The sequence below is a fragment of the Dendropsophus ebraccatus genome, chromosome 5 (genome assembly GCF_027789765.1).
Source record: "Dendropsophus ebraccatus isolate aDenEbr1 chromosome 5, aDenEbr1.pat, whole genome shotgun sequence".
NCBI lineage: Eukaryota > Metazoa > Chordata > Amphibia > Anura > Hylidae > Dendropsophus > Dendropsophus ebraccatus.
In genome coordinates, this window is record NC_091458.1 from 79,461,276 (window position 1) to 79,486,974 (window position 25,699).

The 25,699-nt window shown below is 39.2% G+C and overlaps 1 protein-coding gene across 8 annotated transcripts in view; it reads right to left on the minus strand.

Annotated features, from left to right (window-relative positions):
• The window catches only part of DACH1 (dachshund family transcription factor 1), a 265,889-nt gene that overhangs the window by 39,711 nt on the left and 200,479 nt on the right, over window positions 1-25,699 (minus strand). For all 8 annotated transcript variants that reach the window (XM_069970606.1, XM_069970605.1, XM_069970604.1 and 5 more), the window contains one exon: window positions 19,142-19,276. In XM_069970606.1, the coding sequence (XP_069826707.1) occupies window positions 19,142-19,276 (135 nt within the window). The remainder of the gene's footprint in view (window positions 1-19,141; window positions 19,277-25,699) is intronic.

The window sequence follows — 25,699 nt, forward strand, 5'->3', positions numbered from 1 at the left end:
CATCTAAATCTATTAAAAGTTTTAAGCCCTGTAACAAACTTCATCATAACTTCATAAGCAAAACTGTTTACAAAAGTGCTTTCAATGCTAGTTATTTGGTGAAAAAGGGTTAACATGACTGGTTTTCTTTTTCTTTTTTTTTTTTCTTTTTTTATCTATCTATCTATCTATCTATCTCTAATTTAGTATATCTACTCTTAGTAAGGAAGGAAGCTCTTATCCTATATTAGTTTCACATGGCATTTAGAACATATCCAGATGATGTTTGCAACTGTGTGCAATACGCTGCATACATCACTTAGGCTGGGTTCAATCAGTGGTTTTGCAATCTGTGGTTTTCTCCCGGTCAGCACGCGCATCCCCACCTCCTAGGACGCACACACGCCAACAGTCATACATTTAGTCCCTAATTGGTTATGCACACAAACATCTCCTTATTATAAATATGTGCACCTGTGCTGCCCTTTTTTTGTTGGAGTCTCTGCATGCTTCCCATTTGCGTGTGGTCCCAGCTCTCCTGTAATTCCTGCCCATGGTCCCGTTGTGCTCCTGCTGCCTGTGGTTCCAGTCATGAGTCCTGCTGTGTTCCTGCTGCCTGTGGTTCCAGCCGTGAATTCTGCTGTGTTCCTGCCTGCTTAAATGTCTCCAGCTGCACCTCATAGCCGCCATTAGCAAGCCAAGCCAGGGGTAGCAACTTGTGTAGTTTCCTGCCACAGCAAGTCCATTCTGCCTTCCAGTGGGCACTGGTGAAGACCAGTGGTCCCTTAGGCTTATCCCATCGCTAGCGGTGGTACAGCAGATCCACGACTCCAGTCGTGACAATATGTCCACATGTAAAATTACTTATTACTTTTGAAAACTCAAACTCAAAGCTTTCCCAATTAAAAAATAATTAGAATGAAAAGAGCACTCCCATCTTGAGAATTTATTCCTTATCCACGGGACAAGGATTAACTAGCTGATCGCTAGTTAACATAAATATAGGTATAAAAACATTACCCACAGGTACTGTGATGCCAATTTTTACTGAGGAGGATAACAAAATCTCCTTAAACATCCTCACCTCCCTTCCCCCCAATGAAAGGGATGCACCAACTAACTTTTCTTTAGTAGTGAATCTTACAGATGAAAGGGTCTTTCTTGTGACAGATACCCTCTAAGTAGTTAAGCATCTAATATAACATCCTTCAATATGTATTCATTTGTAAATTGCTTGAGAGATTTAAAATATTTTATTCCTGGTACTGTATAAGGATTAACATTTTAAAGCCTTGAATCCAGCATATGGAGATAGCATATTTGCAAGTCCATCTCTAGAGAAATTCAAAATGCCCTTAGCTTGTGAAAAACAGCAATGTTATTTTTTTAACATTTCCTATATTTAGAGATTAAATCGCTCACTGCACAAATCCATTTGGAAGAGGCGAGAAGGTGAAAAGGATAATCAGTACAGTCACTGGTCCGTGTTTCCTAAACGTTTCTGAAAACATTACTGTGTGTAGGCATAAAATTAGCGGCAGGACCTTAAAAAGGCTGGCATTTAGCGTGACTTTTTGGAAAGTGACACCCTCATTTTTTTCTTGTAGGATATCATTAAATTTCAATCGCCCTATGGCAGTGCCTTTCCATTAATAACCAATTCACTGTGTCACTTTGGCTCTCCTTTGAAATAATGAGTCTTTGCTTCGCTTTAATAAATTTAAACATATTCTCAAGGCTAGCAAAGATAGCAAACTGCAGATGGGCTGCGAGAAAAAAAACATGATTCATAAATCCTTAACTGCCTGAGATTGTTGTGAGCAAAACAAAGTAACACTCATAAAATATTAAAAAATCCCAGCTGTATGACTGAAGCGTCATTAACAAACATTGACTATTTACCATGATAACTAGAGCTGGTGGGTGGATTGATACAATGAAATTTGCCTTTTAGAGCACACTTCCATTTGCACATCCATTCTTTAGCCAGCTTGACAAAATGGCAGATATGTATTATAATTATTTATTGTGTGTTGGAAGATAAATAAGATAATTTTAGCAAATATTTATCTATCTGTATTAGTGGGTGTATTCACAGAAATTCATAGTCAGCTAGGTTATAGATTGCAAGTTAATTGATGTAATACTTGTTTAAGAAATTGGCTTTGAAACATAAATTCACATAATGATCTTGCCCTTTGGTTTGCCCACATCTCTTCTATATAGTATCAATGTTTGCACTGCTTGTTCACACACATGCGTAAAATTGCAAATTGAATTGCATAGATGAAAAGCCAACACAACATTCATACTATTAACTGTTGGAAATATGATGGCCAATGATACTCTGTTAAGATGAATTTAGGTAAAAGAAATTGTTAATTTGGGTTAAAAGTTTGTAAGATGCCATATGTGAGGTCTAGCATCACAACATGTATGCAACTGGCACTATTTTCCTTTAAGCATTCTAAGGATCTATCAACTTCATCTATGTTTTCAAATATGTTTATTTTTCTGTAGTTTTTTTTTTTTTTTTAAATCTTGGAATGTTCATTATTTCCTGTACAGTGTCTTAAACTTCCTCTATCTAGGAATTATTAGCACAACAGCCACCGAGCAGTTTGACCACAGTGGAGTTAAAGGTGGCAGCTCAATTGGGGAACCACAACTTCATTATTTATGACAGTATGGTAAAGTTCTGTTGTGCAGCCATATTCCTGTTAGTCTCCACTCACCTCTTAACAAAAAATTGCCCAGTTCTTTGATGTACATTTTTATGTGCAATAGTTCCTCTACTGTAGTAGTGCCATGAAGGGTTGTACTTAATCTTCAACAATGTTAAGAGGTGTTTAATGTTTCATAGTGACAGCTATATCAATACCAGGATAGTTTTTTTTTTTTTTCCAGCCAAACATTGCCCAGGGCATCACACACCCTCCACTGACTTGCATTATTCTATAGTTCATCAGGTCCCATGTGCCCATTGTAAGCAGTTTTGGCATTTTACAAGGTTTAGCATGGACTCTAACTGGTCTGGGGCTAAGGAGCCCCATATGCAGCTAGCTGCAATGCACTGTGAATTCTGCCACCTTTTTATCACTTTTCCCCACTTCCAACACATCAACTTGAAGAATTGACTGTACAAATGTATTTACAACCTTTATAGGCACCATTGAAACAATATGATGGATGGTATACAGGTGATAGGTTTTCAGTGGCACCTATAGAATGGAGACATATATATTTTTTCCCTTAAGGCAATACTAAATAAGCATATAAAAGTAGTCAAATAACACAAATGAAAAGAAAAATTTATGCAGCAAATATTGAGAAAGTTAACGCAAGAAAATCATTTCTATAATACAAAACACTAATTAGTTCCAGAGTCTTAATTTTGGCACAAAAAATAAACTCTCCATTTGCTGAGTGTGCTCAAACAAGGCGTTTTTGATGTACACTCTATGATTAAGTTGTAATTTAATGTGCAGTTCTTCTCCATGTAATAGTTTACATTTAAGTAAAATAGCATCAATATGTTTTCTACAATCTAAATGTCATGTCTAACTCATGTTTCAATCAAAATTATGCAAACAAATCTCGAACAAGAAATAAAATGAAAAAAGTAATTGTGCTTATTTCACTGTTGAGACCATGTGTTCTAAGATTGAAAAAGTGTGTAGTTTACATAGTTGAAACTCATGACTTTTCACATCTACTGAACGCCTTCTATGACTATGTTCCTACTATGCTTTTTTGTCAGTTTTTTGCCTTTTTGGACAGCCGGCATTTTGAGTCCAGAAGCAGCCATGTAAAACGATCAAGAAAAGACAGTGAATGACCCCAGGTAGAACAATACAATAGCCAATTACCAGAACCAGGTTTGCTAAAATGTACATAGTCAGGGTATATACACTCAATGGCACGCATATACACTCACACTTGGCCTGTAGCCCCCGCTCCCCTATATAAGACTCACAGGAGCAATTTTTGGGTAGTGTGCCTTTTGGTGAGAGATTGTTAACCGCTAGACATGCCTCTATGATGCAGTCAAAGACATTTTGCCCTGTTTACAGACAATGGACTTGGAGAACCAGGAAGAAGACGAAGTAAAGGTTCTTTACATTGCCCAGTAATACTACCAGTAAACAGAAATTTAGATCCACCTACAAGGACAAACAGCTCCCCCAGATTCCATCCAGACACAGGTGGCATCTTTATTACACACTTAGCAAAAGAAAATTTGGTGTCAAATGCCCATTACATGCCCTGCCGTTGCCTTAGTTTGCAGTGGTGTCATAAACAAGAAGCCTGAACTGGAATCATATAATCTTTAGCAACAAATCTAAGTTCTGTTTAAGATCTTATGATCAGGTATGGAGGAATCAGGGTAAGCACTCCAATCCTGTACTTGTTGTGGATGAATACACTGCCCCAACTGGTGGTGTGATGATCTAAAGAGCCAATGCATACAACAGTCTGTCACCCCTAGTAGAGATATGAGGGACCCTAAAGGGTCAGTGATATGTGCAGGACATCCTGTAGCCACGTGTTGTCTCTCATGGCAAGGATAACAACCAGGGCTGTATTAACAGCTGTTGCTGCCCCAGGCACTATTCCTGCAGACGCCCCATCTTCACTCACCAATTAGCAACATGATATTTTCGTTTCTGAACATCATATTGATATCTGATCAGTCTTAGGCCGTGTTCCCACATTTACTATAAGACACCACAGGTAGCCGAATACCATACTGTGACTGGATAACACCACCATATAGTGACTGGTTAACACCGCCATACTGTGACTGGATAACACCGTCATACCAGTCTCCCCCCCCCTCCAATACCCTCTGAAAAGACACTGGATTTACTGGCAATTCGGAAAGGTAGGAGGGAGACTAAAAAGATAAAAACAAAAAAAACTTGTTTTCTTCCCTCCTGCTCCTGCCCCCTACAGGCATTTTTCAGCAGGATAATGTGCCTCACATTAACAGGGTTTCCAAGGAATCACCAGTTTTGCCAGTGATTTCTGGGGCACCCTATGAGTGTGCAGGATCTATAGGCCCAGCTGCAACATATGTGGGCAAATGTGAACCTGTATGTCTCTATGTCCAACCATACTGTATTTCATCTTGTATTTTAGCTAGAGGTGGTCCGACCAGGTACCAGTACATTCTTTCAATTCAGTTTTCCTAAAAAATATATATTTTTTAACCACTTGTATATATTATTACATATAGGGGGGGATTTATGAAAGGGTGTAAATATACACCTGGTGTAAACTGCCCACAGCAACAAATCACAGCTCAGCTTCCAGTTTTCACCTAGGCAGTTTGCACCAGGTGTATATTTACACCCTTTCATAAATCTCCCCCATAATGTTGTATTTGATTGCAACAACTTCTATTGGAAAAGGAGTCTGTTTTAGTTTTTGGGTTTGTTACACTGCCCATAAATAAAAAAACAAACAAACAAACATGTCAGTTTCCATATCAAAGAGTAGTACATACAGTACCATTGCTGCTGTGATCCGGCATCCTATTTTCAAGCTCTTCAGACCAACTGATGTGTCTTCAGACCAGACCTCTTCCGAATGGAAATCGTTCTGAAGGTACATGGATCATTTGTGCAGCCCAGCCACTAGATTTCTTGTACTGTGTAAAGGCACTGCAAACAAGCACCAATCTCGCTGATCGGTGCTTGTTTGTGGCTGCCCATGGACAAAAAATCTGTGTGTCTAAAAGGGCCCAAGTCAAAGAAGAGGAACAAACAGCAGTACAAGCCCCCCACCGCCACCACACACACACAACCTACCCTATATGATGAGCTGCTTAGCCTGGTATTTATGCGAATACCGGTACAATCATTCAACTGCTCACCAGCAATAAAGAATTTGGTTCTGCTAGGATGGTCAGGCGGTCATTAATCAGACACTGTATTAATCTGCTATTTTTGACTACTATTTGACTACTGTAAACAGTTGTCTCATTGTAAATTTTCCTATTTCCTTTTAGAACACAGGGTTATCATAGCATTAAATTTGGACTCCCTCTCTGAGATGCAGTGCAAAGTGTGGATAGCAAGCAGCAAAATGTCAATGAGCCAATCAACCAATTTCCGCCATTCCTCTCCTGTCTGTCCCTATATCTTTCTGTTAGTCTCTCCCTGCTCTGCTCTAACTGCCTGCTGCCATCCTGCTCTCTCCTCTGCACACAAACGACTGGCCATCTCCATTAATGAACCACCTTATCTAAAAGGGGAGGTGCTGACATCACCCACAATCAGCCCTCCTATCCTCTCCTCTCTGTCCCCAAATCACTCTGTTAGCTGCGATCCTGCTCTCTCGTCCACACACAGCCAACTGGCCACCTTTGTTAACAAACCGCCTTTTATAGAGGGGGAGGGGGAAGTGCTGACATTACAGAGGGGCCTGCAGCTGATTGGACAGGTACAAGGGATTATAGTTAATTCCTTTCTCCCGTCCAGCGATGCTCCAGACAGCATAAGCAGACACCATTTTTGTTTTTTTGGAAATGTCCTTAACAAATCGGCAGGAATCGGCTTTGCAAAACATAGCAAACTGACAATGCGATCCACAGCGAATGTCTAATTATGAGTATTATTATGAGCATTAATATTAAGTAGTATTTAATAAAGAAACTATGAGTAACATATTGTTGGCTTATTCACAGAGTCATCGCAACACATAATGCAAAACAACTAGCCCAGCAGCAAAATGCCTTGGTACAATTTCATAAAATGGTTGCTGAAATATAAGGCAGAATATTTAATATAATTTTTATAATATCCTTCCAGTGGTGGAATATAATACTCCTTCAAGTGGTGGAGTATTGTAGCTAAGGTCACCATATGTCTGTTCTAAGTGCACAATAATGCCAAATAAATCCTTCAAAACAAAATGTTTACTACCACAATGCAATAGTTATTGTCATACAAGCATATATTAAACAGCTTAATATAAAGTAAGACAAATATATTGTTTCTTGATACTTATCAATCAGCAGAATATTAAATTTTTCAGGCAAAGCACATACGCAGGTGACAGGAAATGATACTTCTTATCTTTTAGTCTGTCAAACATGGTTCAATAATGTACATTTGCTGAGTAAGTACTGTGAATCCCTTAAGAAAATCCAATTCTCGCAATTTCTCAATAGTAGAGCGCACTTTTATTTCCCAAACAGTCTAAAGTCTGTGTAATGTGATGAGAAATCAAAAAAGCTGTCACAAAATGAAAAGGTAATAAGGGGACATTGGAAATGTTTTCACTGTAAAACATCCTGCCAAGTCAGTTTAACATTCATCTTTGAGATGTCACCAGCTTCAGTGAGCTTATGAGAGCTGATACAATGTCTTGATAATATTATATGCTTTTTGCAAAGAAAATTACTTTCATGAGGATCCGTGTAGATTTTATTTGTCTGTGCAAATTATTGAAATTGTGTCTTGTATTGTGCAACTGACAATGCATGTACAAATAAAAATAAAAATGTAGCAGAGCTGAATACGTAGTGTCATGCAACTCAATAGGACATCACAAAGTATTATCAGTGACTACCATGTTATAAGAAAGTAAACCATAATTGAAGGGGGATTCCAACAATCTGTTGGGATGTCCACTGATTGCAAGTATGGTTCATCCTCATCAACAACAACACCATGGTGCAGATGAGTCCGTAAGGCCTCTAGGTTGCACATGCCCACTACTGCACCCTATAAATTCATGGTAGCTACAGAGAATACTGATTGAGAGAAACTGGCTGGCATGGTACTTTGCAAGCTTGACTCCTCCTCCATGCACTCCTTATTGTGATCACGCTGGTGACGTGCACTTGTCGGAATTACATTGCAGACATTCAAATGGTTAACCATAGATGACGTCCCTTTCCTTTAACTGGGCTCATGAACAGGCATTGTATACATGAAAATAATGAATTCTCATTTAATTTCCAAGAAATGTGCCCCCCTATCCTCTCCCCCTCTCCCTTCAAAGTGCATAGGCAAAGCGAAGAAGGCATGCCTGCCTCTGGTGCTAAGTGGTCACCACAACATTTAAGCACTATATGAGGTCATGTGCGGATGCAAGTGAGATCAGCGGTCACTTGCAGTGCCTTTATAAGGCACAATCAATTGTGCAGAGAGGCCGCACAAACAATCTCAGCATTGTTTGTGCGACCATTAACATTCATTGTTATTGCCTGCACACCTCCTGTTTCACACATAGAGAAGTACGATTGATAACAATAAATTTTAGGTTTGCAAAGATAATAAAAATAGACAGTGACTGAGCATTTTCCTACTTATTGGCTGACCGCTGGCACTCTTACACAGGCTGATATATCAGCTAAGTGAGCGTTACTAGGAACCCTGTGTAAGGCTGCATTCACACGTACATAGATTTTGCGGACCTACGGCTGGTGATTGCATGCAATGAATTGTTTTCCCGCCTGGCATGATGTATCACTATCATGCTGGCAGCGAGGAAACTCTCTGAACTACTGCAGCACTAAAGTGACAGAGCCCGACGATTTAAAGAGCTTCCCCGATGCTGGCATGATATTGATACATCATGCCGGGCAGGAAAACAATCCATTGCATGTATTCACCATCTGTAGGTCCGCAAAATCTACGGACATGTAAATGCAGCCTTAATTGCCTTGTGTAAAGGGGCCTTAAAGGGGAAGTGCGGCGCTAAACAATTATTCACTAAATAACACACATTACAAAGTTATACAACTTTTTAATGTATGTTATGTTAGTGAATGGCCCCCTTTCCCGTGTTTCCCCCACCCATGCTAGACCCGGAAGTGTAGTGCTCTATACTCACCTGATTCGTGTCAACCCTCGTCCGCGCATCTTGTGACAATGATGTCATCTTCGGGAGGCCGGCCGAACCGCTCCGACCATCCCTCGGGCCGACCCCCCCTCTGCGGCGTCATCAGCTGCTCAGCTACGATTGGCTGAGCATAACTGGGTCTAGCAAAGGTAGGGGAAACACAGGGGAGGGGGCAATTCACTAACATAACATACATTACAAAGTTGTATAACTTTTTAATGTGTGTTATTTAATGTATAATTGTTTAGCGCCGCACTACCCCTTTAAACAAGGGTTTTGCTTACATAGACTATTCATAAAGGAGCTTCCACTTAAAGTTTACCTGTCGTTATAACTTTCAAAACCTAAATCAACAGTAGATGTGATATAAAGCAAGTTTGCAATTTACATTCATTATTTTATTTTTATTTTTTATCATGGAGAACATGACACTTTCTGTTTTCTGACTCTCAGAAAACAGGAAGTCCTGTGTATCCCAGGCCATATAAGCGCTCACGTGATTGATGGACATATTGAGATGTGAAACTCTGTACTGGCCGGAATTCAACTGCCCACAGCACCCAATCACTGCTCAGCTTTAAGCTCTGGTAAAATGAAAGCTGAGCTGTGATTGGTTGCTGTGGGCAGTTTACACCAGTGTATATTTTATTGTATTTATATTTATTATATTTTATTTTATTGTGAATAACAGCCTATTGAAAGTTTTGCTGACATGTTGGGATAATTAACTGAATTTGTACTATGAAAAATTGGAGGGTTATACGGGTACGGTTTACGATTTAGTAATATTAAATCAGTGGGTGTGTGACTTATCAGCTGTTTGAAGAGACTGTGGTTCTAGTGCAAACATTGCTCTACCCTATGTAAATTGGTTTTTAACTTAAATTCAAATGCAAACATTGCATTTTTATAGGCGCATTGGAGCAATTTATTGCAGTCCTTTCACTTGAATGTGGCAATGCCGCAATACCTTGCTATTACAAAAGTTCTACTGTTTGCAAGTCTGAAACTGCACAGGCTGCAGTGTTCACAAAAGCGCCAAAACTTTAAGGCTATGATACATGATGGAGTTTTATTGCAGTAACGCAATGAAATGATGCAGTAATACAATGAAACTGAAATGTGTGAACAAAGCCCAAGGGCAAGTTGGATAACTCTAAATTTACTGAAAGCGAAGGGTGGACAATCTGAACATTAACAGACGATTTACAGAAAAAACTATTTAGAAGCAACTAGCTTCCACTCTTATGAATATCGAAAGGTTCCCATAGGGTATGTGCACACTACGGAATATGTGCAGAGACTTCTACCACACGTCTGTAGGACGGGCGAAACTTCAAGAGGAGGCCACGCGGCGGAATCTGCTTGAAGTCTCTGCGCGTATACCGTAGCGTGCGCATACCCTTTCACCTTAGACTTTAGACGGTCAAACCCACCACTTGCAGCAAATTCGGCCATCAATCTAAGGTGTATGGGGCCGTTGTAAACAAACACCGACAGATGATAGTAGTGATAAGGGTCGGCTATGATGAAAAATCACGGCCGACCCCTTTGGTCAGAGAGAACATTTATGAGTGGAGGTCATATGACTGGATATTCATGCAGAGCTGCTTTGTTGAAGCCAATTTGGTTACCTCAATGCAAGCAGCAGACTAAAGAACAGTTATATTACTAAAGCATGGAATCAAAAGAGGGAGCAGAAATTAAAGCATCATGTATCCAAATGTAAATTTTCACAGCATGATTTTGATTTTATTAGAATATTTCAAAGTTGTTAAACAGAAATTTAAACCATGTCCATTTGCCCAGGATCATCTTGGTCAGCAAACATTCTAAAGGAGATGATTTATCCCTCAGGCGATACTTCTCTAGACCATGCCTCTTAGTATGTCCACTAAATGTATCTTGTTTGCTCACATTACTATCAACAGGAGTTAAGGCAAAGCTGTCTAATCTTTGCATACAATACCAAAAGTCTGTATGTTGAAAACACTTATATGACTGTTACTTAACAAGGCTAAATAGCATGTTGTCAGGCTTTAGACACTTTTAATCAGATAATCCTATCAGTATGTGGAAAGCGAGGCAAAGGAAAAATCTGCTGTAACAAAGACACAGTTACAGTTCACCTTCAGTGAAGAACAATAATGCATTATTAAATTCACTTTCCTGCTCAGTGGTTACACTTAGCTGACCACAGCAAATTTGCTTTCTGCCTGGTCTTCACAAGTTGGCAGAAAAATAGATTCTGTCACATTTAGTGGGTTCTGAAAATGACAGGATGCCTCTCATGGTTCAACTATAAACCATAATCTTTCACAAGTAAATATAATTACAAATGCCTTTTGTCACGTATTTCTTCACAAAGATATTATGTAGGGAATATTGTTGCCGCAAAATATCAGCAGGAGCTCAAATGTCAATATAAGGAGAAGTGATACTGGATGGAGTATTATATGAAGGTTTTTATCACTCGTTCAAGGGTTAGATTCTAAGATTACAGACTGGAATATAACTTACAATATCTATTGATTTTGTGGTGAATATTTACCAATTATTTGTTACTGGACTTTATTGTGACCACCACAGTACATTATGCATTTACAATGTACTTTCCTTTATTTTATAGACCTGCATAACTATTTCATCAGTTTATGTGAAGCCATCTTTTGAATGACCAAAACCTTTGGGCACTCTTAGTTTCTATTGCTAGATTTGGGCAACAGAATACTACTTTTATTAGAGGCCTGTTCTTCAGGTATCAAAAAGAGAACTGTAGCTCACTTATTTGGGTCAGCAGGTCACAGGGTTTTTTAACTTTCTTACATTTTATATGAGGATAAAGTAAGTAAATGTTGTTCAGTGTTCCCATACTGCCTATTTTCTACTATAGGCCCCGTTCTTACCTTGTTGTCCCTTGGAATTTGAAGTTACTAAACTGTATAACTGGCTTTACGCACTCTGGTTTCGTGTCAACACCTACGATTAGGATGATAGCTCTCTGTTCACTGTGTGTGTGTGTGTGTGTGTGTGTAAAGTTTTAAAGCTTATATACAGCTCTACCATGATTCTAATAATTGGATTTGGCAGAAATATCAAATTGTGTCAATCATTTAGCTGTGCTTTAATTGTGAGTTCTGGAATGAAGTCCATGCACAACAAATACAACACTATTCCTAACTTATTCCTTTCAAACCCTTTCAACCTTCTGGTTCTTATAAAAACGTGGTTTTAGCAGTCCAATACCCTTCCCTCGCTGCTATATTTTTCAGGTACAGTGGATGACTCTTTTGCCACACTGCACTTTCCATGGCATTTCCTTGGTATCCTTATTCATGTATCATTTAAGGTCACATCCACACTTCCATTGAAAACCCAATCGTCTGTTATGCCTTGCCTATCAGTCTCTATCTTTAGCCTCTTCCCTAGCTCCTCCTCTACTTACAAAAACTTGCAAAACGACTGGAATTCACTTGATCTGGTCTACTTCTGATTATGCTTGTGTTTTGGAGTGAAAAAAAAAAAAAAAAAATATATATATATATATATATATATATATATATATACAGCAAATAGTGGGTGTGTAGACGGCACTGTGCGGCAATAGCTCAGGTGGGTGCACAGCCTCCACGAAGTCAGACCCCGACTCCACTTGATCTAGAAAACAATAGAGATAAGGCGGCACTTCAGGAATTAGTGAATAAAGCAGTGAATTTATTCATCCATCTTGTGCCGCCTTATCTCTATTGATATATACACTCACCGGCCACTTTATTAGGTACACCATGCTAGTAACGGGTGGTCTTCTGCTGCTGTAGCCCATCTGCCTCAAAGTTCGACGTACTGTGCGTTCAGAGATGCTCTTCTGCCTACCTTGGTTGTAACGGTTGGCTATTTGAGTCACTGTTGCCTTTCTATCAGCTCGAACCAGTCTGCCCATTCTCCTCTGACCTCTGGCATCAACAAGGCATTTCCGCCCACAGAACTGCCGCTCACTGGATGTTTTTTTTCTTTTTCGGACCATTCTCTGTAAACCCTAGAGATGGTTGTATGTGAAAATCCCAGTAGATCAGCAGTTTCTGAAATACTCAGACCAGCCCTTCTGGCACCAACAACCATGCCACGTTCAAAGGCACTCAAATCACCTACTGATGCTCGGTTTGAACTGCAGGAAATTGTCTTGACCATGTCTACATGCCTAAATGCACTGAGTTGCCGCCATGTGATTGGCTGATTAGAAATTAAGTGGTAACGTGCAGTTGGAAAGGTGTACCTAATAAAGTGGCCGGTGAGTGTATATATCAGTAAATGATAACAAAAATGAGTTGGTAATTTACAACATTCTTATAATAAAAAATATAGCTACAGTAACATATTGATAGTCAACATTTACCTTGAAATTTATATACTATTCTATGATTGTCTAATAATCCAGAATTTCTCATAAGTCAACAAATATATGGAATGTGGGAATTTAAAATGCATAAAACTTGTGAATAAATATATATTCAGCGCATTAAGAAGACTTCACATGTACACTACCTGAGCTGTGTTCTTTAAACTTACAACTTAAATATGTACAGTAAAGAAGGGAAACAAAGGTGGCAGCTGTGGTATGAATACATTATTATCTAGCTGTAAAAATGACCATTATAGTTGATTATTTATGAGTCATACATAGATTTCAGGATCTGGTTCAATGGTTGCTTAGGCAATAATAGCATTTGTTAATTAACAGCTTATTAGTAACACACCAGCACTGTAAAACCACAGGTCTTTGTCCATACATTTTATATAGTAGTTTATATTATTACCATATTAGAAGCTTAATTTAACTTCAAGAAGGAGATCATAATATATTAAACAGTTTAGCTCTTTTTAAACGGCTAGAACTATGCTCAATATGAACACCAATTTAGTAGTTGGGCGCTGATTTAAAGAGCCTTTACCTTGCTCATTTATTGTGCACAAACAACCAATGGATCATGAGGCACTCCACTTAGATCACTTTTGGCAGCACATACCCTCTTAACATGGGAAGATGTGTGACCGACTAATAATGACTTTTAGGTATGCAATAAAGAAACTAGCATTTGCTTGTTCATCCAGTGATCACTGGGTCTATTACACATGGTAATATTGTCTCAAACAGCTGATAATTAAACCATGTATTGGGCCCTTATGTCAAACTTTGGTCAATATTACTTTTATCAGGCTAGTGCAAAGATGTATGTAAAAGAACATTTTTAACTACCCTCTAGAGCTCATCTAAACAATATTGGCATTTTCAGGATACCCATACAGTTAGAAACTATGGTGGACTACATGGCTGAGTACCGTTTTTAGCAGTTGAAGTGGTATTCATTTGCAAATTTTTAGAGAGCAAAGAACCATTGGCTCTTTACTCTGTCACTAGGCAACAGGTAGCTCCATGCCTGCAGCCATTAGATGTTGTCTCTTCTTTAAAGTAGTTGTCCAGCGAAAAAAAATTTCTTTCAAATCAACTGGTGTCAGAAAGTTATATAGATTTGTAATTTACTTCTACTTAAAAATCGCGTCTTCCCATACTTATAGGCTACTGTATGTTCTGCAGAAAAGGTTGTTTATTTACATTCAGACACAGTGCTCTCTGCAGACATCTCTGGCCGAGTAAGGAACTGTCCTGAGCAGGAGAGGTTTCCTATGGGGATTTGCTACTGCTCTGGACAGTTCCTGACTCGGCCAGAGATGTCAGCAGAGAGCACTGTTTCTGAATGTAAATAAAACAACACTTCCTGCAGGACATACAGCAGTTTATAAATATGGGAAGACTTGAGATTTTTAAATAGAAGTAAATTACAAAACCATATAACTTTCTGACACCAGTTGATTTAAAAGAAAAACATTTTCGCTGGAAACTCCTTTAAGCAAGCACATGCATATAATGACATTGCTCATTGTGTGTATGTGCATCTTGAAGGAAGAGGCACTCACTGCCTCTTGTGGCTCCATGCAGGTAGCTGCCTGGAGCCTAGAAGCAAGGAGGCATGGAGAAGAAGAGATGTAGATGCCAAAGATTGGTAATCTTGGCAAGGGGGTCCTATCTACTAGAGGAATCTGCCTAATGGGGGCCTAAACTTATGATGGGGGGTTGCAAATGCTGGTGAAACTATCGCTTAGGGCCTATATACTGGGCAAACTACCAGCCAGAGATGTCTGCATACTGAGAAAAATAGCTGCAGAGGGGCCTATATGCTGGGGAAGCTACGTAATAGGATCCTAAATATACTGGGAAACTAACTACTGGGGCATCTTTATACTGGGTAACCTTCAATATTGTAACTAGCTCCTGGCTTTTAACAAATGCACTGTGGCCCAGAGGTTTCACGGTTTCCCTCACAGTATCACTCTAAGAGGAACTATAGAAAAGCAACAAATAGATCCCCTATAAACAAGCATGACAAATGTCCAAAATCAGACAACAGAAATCCATGTTTGGAATCCAATGTAAGTCTGCGTTCACACTACGTATATTTCAGTCAGTATATGTATATTTCAGTCAGTATTGCAACCAAAATCAGGAGTGGATTAAAAACACAGAAAGGATCTGTTCACACAATGTTGAAATTGAGTGGATGGCCGCCATTTAATGGCAAATATTTGCTGTTATTTTAGAACAACGGCTGTTATATTGAAATAATGGCCGTTATTTACTGTTATATGGCGGCCATCCACTCAATTTCACCATTGTGTGAACAGATTCTTTCTGTGTTTTTAATCCACTCCTGGTTTTGGTTGCAATACTGACTGAAATATACTGACTGAAATATACGTAGTGTGAACATAGCCTAAAAACATAAGGAATGCTATGATGATGAGAACTGAGTTGTTGTATGAAGATTATATATTATTACAAAATCATATTACTCATATATAATGGAAGATGAACTATAGATCCATTAGAGAAGGAAGAAGGAATCCTCTATCTGGGTATCATATTGACAGTTCTGTGTTGGCAATGACTTTAGAAGAGAAGGATTTAGGGGTAGTGATTTCTGAAACAGTGCAACAAGTTGGTAGAGAGAGCAAATCGTATGCTGGGATGTATAGGTAGAGGTATAACCAGTAGAGGGAGATTGTGATCTCGCTGTATAGAGCTCTAGTGAGACCACATCTGTAATACTGTGTCCAGTTCTAGAGAACTCCCCTAAAAAAGATATTGATAAAATAGAAAGGGTCCAAAGACGGGCTACAAAAATGGTGGAGAGTGTAAGGCATAAAACATATCAGGAAACATTAAAAAACATTCACAGCAAAATCCGCTGCAGATCCCTGGCCGGTCACATACTCGCAGCGGGATTGACATCCTGCCACAAGTATGTAAGTGACAGCCCCCTCAACCCCCGCAAGCCGGAGCATACATTACCTGCTCCAGGCTCAAGCTTGCTTCAGGGGTTCCCTGCTTGATGTCCCACACAGCCAATCAGTGCGCTGCCCCGCTGCAGCCATTGATTGGCTGAGTGGGACATCCAGATGCTGGGAGCCCCCAAAGCAAGCCAGAGCGTGGAGCAGGTAATGTATGCTCCAGCCGGAGGGGGGGGGGGGTTAAGGGGGCTCTCACTTACATACTCACAGCCGGACGTCAATCCCACTGCGAGAATGTATTCTCAGTGAAAATGACCAACAAGGGATCCGCAGTGGATTTTGCTGCGAATTTGCAGTGTGAAATCTGCTGCAGATCCGGTGTGTTTCTACCCTAAAGGACATTTTTGTGCCCTGTTGTATTGTTACATCTCTATTGCTGTGTTAGTAATAGATGCACTTTAGCACATTGTTGCACTTTTAGATTTTCTACAGATATATGGTTTATGTTCTACACATTAACGCTAGAGAGTATGGTCAGTTTATCCACAAGGACCCTGTGGATTTAGATTTAGTAATAAATACATCAATAATAGGATAGATTTTAACCTTGGGCGTTTCTGTATGTACTACACTATAGAGGACAGGTAATACATTTAATTTTTCCTATCTTAATTACATTGTCTATTAATTTAAACTGTAAGTATATGTTTTGTTATTTTTACACAGATAAAGCTTAAAGACAGATTTTAACTATCCATTGAATCAATACTATATATAAAACTAAACTAAACTATATATATACTAAACATCTATGCTGTCTTTTTATTTACTTGTTTCATGTTCTTTACAGTAACTAAAGACTTTCCATATTCAATCTTGTACTTTTTTTTTATTTATTTTTTATTTTTTTCAATGAAGCGTACAATTGCCTTGAAAGTGATACCAGCACAAAGAAAGCTATGAATTACTCCATATTTTCAACTATTAAGGCCATAAAAATTAAGATTTAAGACAACTGAAATAATAGTCATGCCAGGGAAAGATGTAACTAAGCAAAGTGATCAGTGAAAATTCCTAATTAAAATTGCCGCTATACACAAAAGCGTGGACGGAAGGCACTAAAAACTAGTGAACACTTTTATTTTATTAATCTAATGCATCATGTATAATATCATTACAGTTTTTGTATATATCATTAATTTTATTCCTTTCATTTAAGCCTTTTATTGGGATTACTTCAGTTATTAGTTGGTCTAATGTATTGGTTACCTCTAAATCTCGCTTTGCAATCTCTTCTTATCTTGTTGCATAAACCCCTTGCATGTTATTCAAATTGCTTCATTTATTATGATAGCTTCCCCATGTAAATTGTGCTGACTGCTCGCCCTTGCACAGTCCTCATTAGACTAATGAAAACCTTCAAACGAAAAAACTAAACAACCTGCCAAATAAAGGTCTGAGGTTATTATGAAAATTACAACTCTGGGAGCTGGGAGAAGCTCTGTTCATTAATTCATGCTCAGCAAATTGCTAACTAATTTAGTTGCACTCCTCTGCATTAATGGATTATTTTATAAAAATGTTTTCCACAGCCCAAGACCTTTGGTGCATGCTTTTGAGAGGCTTGAATTCTAATCAACCTTAGCAGTACATTAGGAATGTAATATCTAAATAATAATTGGGATGGCATATGGAGGAAAATAGTGTTTAAAATCCCATGAAAGGTAGTTTTGGTTTGCAGCTTCATCTGTCATTTTCACAATAGTTAAAACAATTGTACTCGTTTAATATTCTACAACTGTAACGAATGACACTTGCTTTAATAGCAAAATGGAGAATGAAGGAGCTATCTTCGAGACAGTTGAGTTGGGAAACCATTATTGGAACTGTGCAGAATAGCATAGGAAAGATATTGCTCTCTCTTCCAGAAGCCATTTTACCAAGATAATCAGGGTAAAAGCATGTAGGACATTAATGGGAATAAGTCCACATGCTGATACTTTTAACATCTTCATTTTAGGTATTTGAGCAAGAAATTGTATTTGAAAGTATTAATTGGTCTTTTAAAAAGATAGATATTCTGGGAGTATGCAAAGAAAAATGTCCACAGTTTTACAGACTTCATACTGAAGAATGGTTTTACTGCTAGCGCATTCAGGTTTCTGCTTTCCTAATTAAATAGTAAATGTAGATTATGCCATAATACCATAATTATATTGTGGAAAAATAATGCTATTCATCTAATTCTTACTGTACATGCTAGATGTATAGTATATGTATAGCAACATGCAATACACAATTCCCTTGTTCTTTAAAGGGAATCTGTCCATAGGTTTATGTTGCCTTAAATGAGGGCAGCATAAACTAGTGACATAAATAGTGAACAGAATGATATATTACTTAAATTATTCTGTTCAGCGGTTCTCCTGAATTGCAAGAGAATGTGCTTTATGCTGCATCCTTTTTCCCTCCAAGTGCTGATTGATAACTGTCTGACTATACTCAGTACAGATAGATAACTGCCAATCAAGGGCCGGTCTGCAGAGTGAGCTGATGCTCATGAATATCCAGGACTACTGAGAACGCACATACTAAAAAGGACTACTTGTTGTCCATGTTATTTAGGAGGATATCTCCAAATCATTTGCACAATGGTTACTGCAACTGGTGAATAAATCAGCATGCCCCTATTAGAAAATGGGGCATGGCAGTTTGAAAGAACAGCTAGAGGGAAAACCCAAGTTGCTTTACCCTTTGGTGTGATCCTTAATTTAGATTTTATGCACTGTATGAAAGAATGAATAGTGGATCCATTCTTGGTTACTAACATTGATCCTATATACAACCAATTCTAAACTTATATTACAGAGGTTTATATAATCACTTGTACTATTGAATTCTGCAAAGTTGTTTAAATATAAGTGACATTTCAAGGGGAGATGGTATTTAAATGAATACCAACCTTTCTCCATATGTATCCTTTTTGCCTCATGCCCAGCTTCATGACCAGCCAGATCCCCTTCTTTTGGACCAGGTAGAATGTTTGGAGACAAACCCATCAACATCTGATTCATGGAGAGGCCATTCTGATGGATAGCTGGAAAAAAAATTAATATTTAGTAAACTAATAGAGCATGCATTTTATTTAAAAAAGGATGTATTTAGAAGTTCTTCCCTATTTTCTCTTTATGACTTTTAAAGGAAATGTAATATTATTAAAAGGGAACATGAGTAAGCACATGACAGCCTTTAAGTAAGATTTATCTTTATTTAAAGCGAATCTATATGGCCTAACACTGCCCCAAAACCTCTGGCACTGTTTGGTAGTTTTTTTTCAATCCTTGCCTGGTCCAGGGCTTCCCTTTTCTCCTGGCCCAGGTATTCATATGACAAACTTTCTTTATTTTGGCAGCGTGGCAAGGCACAGTGTCATGGAGGTGGGGCCTTGAGCAATCATGCCCTAGGCCTGCTGAAGATAAAGTTCCAGCCCAGGGGCATTCCAACAAAGAGAGGTGGGGAGAGAGGTGCTGCAGGCCTTGAGCAAGGATGCTCTAAGGGGCCTAATCCACGGAGCTATAATCAGCCGAATCGGATCGATTCGGGCGATTATCGCTCGATGGAATAGAGAAAACGATCAGCCGATGATCGTGTCATTGGCTGATCATTTATTTAGGCCCAAACCTAAAATCATCGGTTACCCACCGCGCATTGCTTAGTGGAATAGCGGTGCGCAGCAGGACCGGGACCACTGCGGCCAGTGATTGGCTGAGTGGTCTGACAGCTCGGTCAGGCCGCACCGAAGCTGATGCTGTGCCGCGGGACCCGGGGAGGAAGACGAAGCGGAGGAGAAGCCCTGCTCATCAGGCCGTGGAATAAGCCCAGTAAATGAGCGCCGATCTAGCAGATCGGCGCTCTTTTACACTGTTGATCGGGCCCGTGGAATAGGGCCTTAAGGCTCCCTCTTTGACACCCTCTAGAGTGGGTCACAGTTCTACTCTACCCCTCCCTAAGCTTTCAGTAAAGAATAGAAGTGTGAATATAAACTTTTCACAAAGAAGTCAATGAATTCCTATTCTTGAATCCATGCTGCTGGCATAAAAGAAGTTTTTCCCACAAATACCGGGACCAGGAGAAAAAGGACTAACAGTGCCGAAGGTTTGGAAGCAATGGTAGGCCATACAGATTGGCTTTAAAAGCAATGTATCATCAGAAAAATGCCCTGCTGTTTAAATCGAATTTTTAAAGAATTGTGATGTTTTTAATTATCCACATGTCTACCTATTTAGGCTGAATTCACACTATGTATATTTCAGTCAGTATTGTGGTCCTCATATTGCAACCAAAGCCAGGAGTGGATTAAAAACACAGAAAGGATCTGTTCACATAAAGTTAAAATGGAGTGTGGAGAGTAGATGGCCACCATATAACAGTAAAAAAACTGCCAATATTTCAATACAACAGCCGTTGTTTTAAAATAACAGCAAATATTTGCCATTAAATGGCGGCCATCCACTCAATTTCAACATTGTGTGAACAGATCCTTTCTGTATTTTTAATCCACTCCTGGTTTTGGTTGCAATATGAGGACCACAATACTGACTGAAATATACGTAGTGTGAACCTAGCCTTAAAAAAATATTGAAATCTTGCAGCTTTCAGTCTATTCACTAAGCCTAATAATAGGTTAATATTTGATGTTTATATAGATCACTTCTATGCAGTGTGCACTTTTTATCATCAAATATAGGATTACAATGAATGCTAAAATAGATAGACACATATACAGATAGATAGATAGATAGATAGATAGATAGATAGATAGATAGATAGACAGACAAATAGACCTGATATGCTGCACCTACGAATTTGCTTTGAATAAACTGCACATTTGAGTTTTTCACAAAAATCGTGAGTATTGTGGATTTTCCTATTCGTAGATGGATATATAGCACCGATTTACACTATTCAATACAGATGATGGTCACAGCTCTACTCTTTCCCCTTCTTACACCTTCTGTACAGGATACAAAGTGTGAATAGAAACTTTTCCCAAAAAAGTCACTGAAACCTGACAGCTGTTAAATACATCTAAGGCAAGAATGGTAATAATCAGAAACAAAAAAATAGAATAATCAGAAAATTAAAAAAGAATCATAATCAAAAATATGTATCACTTTGGCAATCAAAATATGTATCACCAAACCGGTACCTTGATTGCGCATATACAACTTTTTGATCGCTTTTTATTACATTTTTTCTGGATTTGATGCGACCAAAAATGCGCAATTTTGCACTTTGGGAATCAAAATATGTATCACCAAACCTGTCAGTAGGGGAAAAAAAGGAGTATATATAAGTCACTAGATAGATAGAGCTTCTCTCTAGGATTCTGGCCATCTCTTTTTTTATTCACATAATCCTTTTCAGCACTGAGATGCTAAGCCTTTATGTTAATATGTAAATAAGAGTTCCCGAAACAGCAAGAGTCCAGAGTTAGCCAGTCTATGGGTCCCATTACACAGAGCAAAATTGATCTGTCTAATAAAGATATCGATCCGCCAATGACAACAGTCATCGGCTGATTGTGTCTTTTGGTCCTGACCTAAGGTCATCTGCCGCTGACTGCGCATTGCTATGTGTTATAGTAGCTACGTGTTATGCGTGGCCGACGGCTGATGAATGTGTATTTGGGGGGTATTTGTTTGTACGCCATTCACCCTGGGGTAAAACTGACTTGTTATGCATGTTTCTCAAGTTGTTACGATGACAACGATATTTAACATCTATAACTTTTCTTTTATCTGATGGCCTGTAAAAAATTCAAACCATTGTTAACAAATATACGTTCCTTAAAGAGGACCTGTCACCCCCGGTGATGGGGTGACAGGCTCCTGACCCCCCGTTAGAGCCCCCTATACTCACCTAATCCCGCCGGGTCCTGCTTCTGGAGATGGTCGGGTCACGGAGATATCGGCGCCCGAGATATCGGCGAGCTCCTCAGATGAGTCCAACACTCATAGAGAATGACAGGAGAGTCCAGAGCTCCATCATTCTCTATGAGCGTTGGACTCATATCTCAGCGCGCGCGCCGGGCTGCAGCGGCTGAGATCCTCGTGACCCGACCATCTCCAGAAGCGGGACCCGGCGGGAATAGGTGAGTATAGGGGGCTCTAACGTGGGGTCGGGAGCCTGTCACCCCGGCAGGGGGGTGACAGGTTCCCTTTAAAATCGCTCCATTCCCAGGCTTATAGTGCTTTTATCCTTTTGTCTACGGGACTGTGTGAGGTGTCATTTTTTGTGCCATGATGTTTACTTTCTATCGGTACCTTGATTGCACATATACGACTTTTTGATCGCTTTTTATTACATTTTTCTGGATTTAATGCGACCAAATGTGCACAATTTTGCACTATGGGATTTTTTTGCGCTTATGCTGTTTACCGTGCGAGATCAGGAATGTGATTAATTAATAGTTCGCGCGATTACACACGCGGCGATAGCGAACATGTTTATTTATTTATTTACTTTTATTTAAAATATGGGAAAAGGGGGGTGATTCAGACTTTTATTAGGGGAGGGGGCTTTTTACTAATAACAACAATTTTTTTTTTTTTACACTTATACTAGAAGCCCCCATGGGAGACTTCTAGTATAAGTATACTGATCTCTCATTGCGATCTTTGCTGTATAGTTATACAGCAAAGATCAATGAGATCGGCACTCGGATGCTTTCGGCTGCTGCAGCCAAAAGAATCCAAGTGCCGAGTCGGTATCAGCGCCATTTTGGCGGAGACACCCGGCCGGTAAAGATGTGTGGATCGCTCCTCTGGGACAACGTCCCGGAGGAGCGATCCACCCCACTAGACACCAGGGAATTGCTGCATACAGTAATCGGATGCAGCTGTCAACTTTGACAGCTGCATCTGATTACTGAATTAGTGGGCACGGTGATCGGACCGTGCCCGCTAATAGCCGCGGCCCCGGTCTACACCTCTCTGACCACCTCTTGCGGACATATGACGTACGGGTACGTCATATGTCCCTAAGAGGTTAAAAAAACTGCTGTTGTTTTGAAATAATGGTCGTTATTTGCCATTGAATTATGGCAATCTACTAAAACTCGAAAGAGTTCAAAAGAAAATTGGTCTAAAGATTTCTAACAGTAATATAAAGGGCATATAGAAAAACAATTTGTTGCCCTTAGCTACTTTCATGGAAAACCCATTTAAGAAAAAGTTTACTTATTAGTGAGATTAGTATGGTTGCTTTCATTGTATATTACACTTGTCCACTGTAATGTTGGAAACTATTATAGTTTGAGCAAATCTTTTGAAAATTCATTTTTCAATGTTTGCAAATTCCTAACGCAAAATTCATAAAACTTCATGAACCGAAGTTAATTAATCTATACTTACCTGTCCACGCTCCCCTGGTGTCCTCTTCTGTGTCTTTAGAAACCTCAAGCCTGCTTAGGCAATCACTGACTGAGGGACAGTACTACAGCCAGTGATTGGCTGAGCGAACTGAACACCTGTGCCTTGAGAGTGACAGCCCACTCAGCCAATCACTGACTGCATTGCTGTCTCTTCTCAGTCTGTCAGTAATTGGCTGAGTAGGCTATTACTGTCTGCTCAGCCAATCACTGACTGACTAAGAAGGGACAGCAATGCAGCCAGTGATTGGCTGAGCTGTCACTCTCGAGACACTAGAGTGACAGCCCACTCAGTCAATCACTGGCCGTGGTTCTGTCCCCCAGTGAGTGATTGCCTAAGTGGACTGGGAGCAGCTGAAGACACAGAAGAGCACATCGGGGGAGGACAGGTAAGCAGACCCCCCCCCCCCCCCACACACACACACACAAATTTTGTAAGCGAATTTAGCAAAAATTTTGCAAGGATTCAGCTTCACTGGATTTGCTTCACTCATTTGTAACTATAGTATATCTAAGAAAGCGTAAATATATTTTTAGAAATAAATAACTTAAAAATTAGCTGCTGTTCTATTATAAAACATAAATGGGCAGTCATTTACACGATTGTCATTTATAGCCTGTAAAAACATAAAGTGTAATAAGAAATGTTACAGGACCAAATATATTCATTAACAACAGGCTTATGGCTTTACACATTTAGATCACAGCAACTGTGAGAGCACAAATATTTGTTCTATCTAACGGAAAGAACTGTTGTCAAAGGTCCAAACAATTCAATAGTTCCACGAAAAAGAAGCAGCGCTTTACTGTTGAGTTGAAACATTGCTTGTATATACGGGTGAAGTACGTAGAGTAGAATAGACTCCTGTCAGAAGACTGACTACCTGCTCCTGTACTTCTGTACAGTGTGCAAGGGAGCATACTGTGTGGTGAAGAGTAAGCACACCTTTTTATTCATGCCTTTTCTTGTTTGTTTGTTTGTTTATTTCTTTTTCTTTTTTTCTACACTGTAGATTCACACAAAAACTAAAAATAAACATACATGGAATCAATAAGTAAGCAAAAAAAGTGTTAAACAAATCAAAATATCTTTTATATTTGTGATTCCTCAAAGAAGCCCCTTCTTGCTGTTATGATATCTTTGGCAGTTTTGTGAGATAGTCAGCTAATATGATTGTCAATTAATAGGTATTTCTTTTCAAATGCTATCATGAAGCTGGCAGTCATGAGGACTGCCCATGAAAAGGAAGAGATAAATTCAATAGAACTACCAGCCTTAGAACCCCTAAATTAACAGCATGTCAAATTGAAGCTCACACAAATGCTTCAAAGAGATCGAACACCATATAAATTTGTTTTTCAATGACCCCCCATATATACCTTCAGGGTACGTACAGGTTATTTGACCAAGAAGGAGAATAATGGAGAACTACATCAAGTGACATGGCCACCACAATCACCCAACCGAAACCCAACTAACATGGTATGTGATAAGTTGGTTCACAGGCTTGACAAAAAGAAGAAGTTCTCAGAACTATAGATGAGCAAAGCTCGAGCATGCACAAGTTCAAATGTTTAGCATTAGAATCCTGGCAGCTGAAGATTTTGGATGCAGCCCTAGGGAGTCTGGCAGCCCTATATAGCCTATGGCTGTATCCATGTTTTCCAGGACTCCTAAGGCTGCATCCAACTTCTTCATCCACCAGTATTCAGAAATGTCGAATGATTGAATTCCAGTGGTGTCGAGTTGCTCTCATCTCTAATCAGTACCTCTAGTTACTCCTTTAAGACTTTTGGAAAACCATTCTAGGTGACTACCCATAATTCAGATTGAGCGTGCAAAGCTGTCATCAGAGCAAAATGGAGGCTACTATGAAGAATCTAAAAGATATTCATGTTTAACACTTTTTTTTTTATTTACAACATAATTCCATGTATTTGTTCATACTTTTCATGTATTCAGTATGAATTTTGATGTGTGGGCTTTCTAGTTTGCAGTGGTTCAAACCTACTGTATCAAAAGTTATTAAAGATAACAGGGAAACCAACAACAGGATCATGACTCAAGACTCAGTACAATCCTCTCCA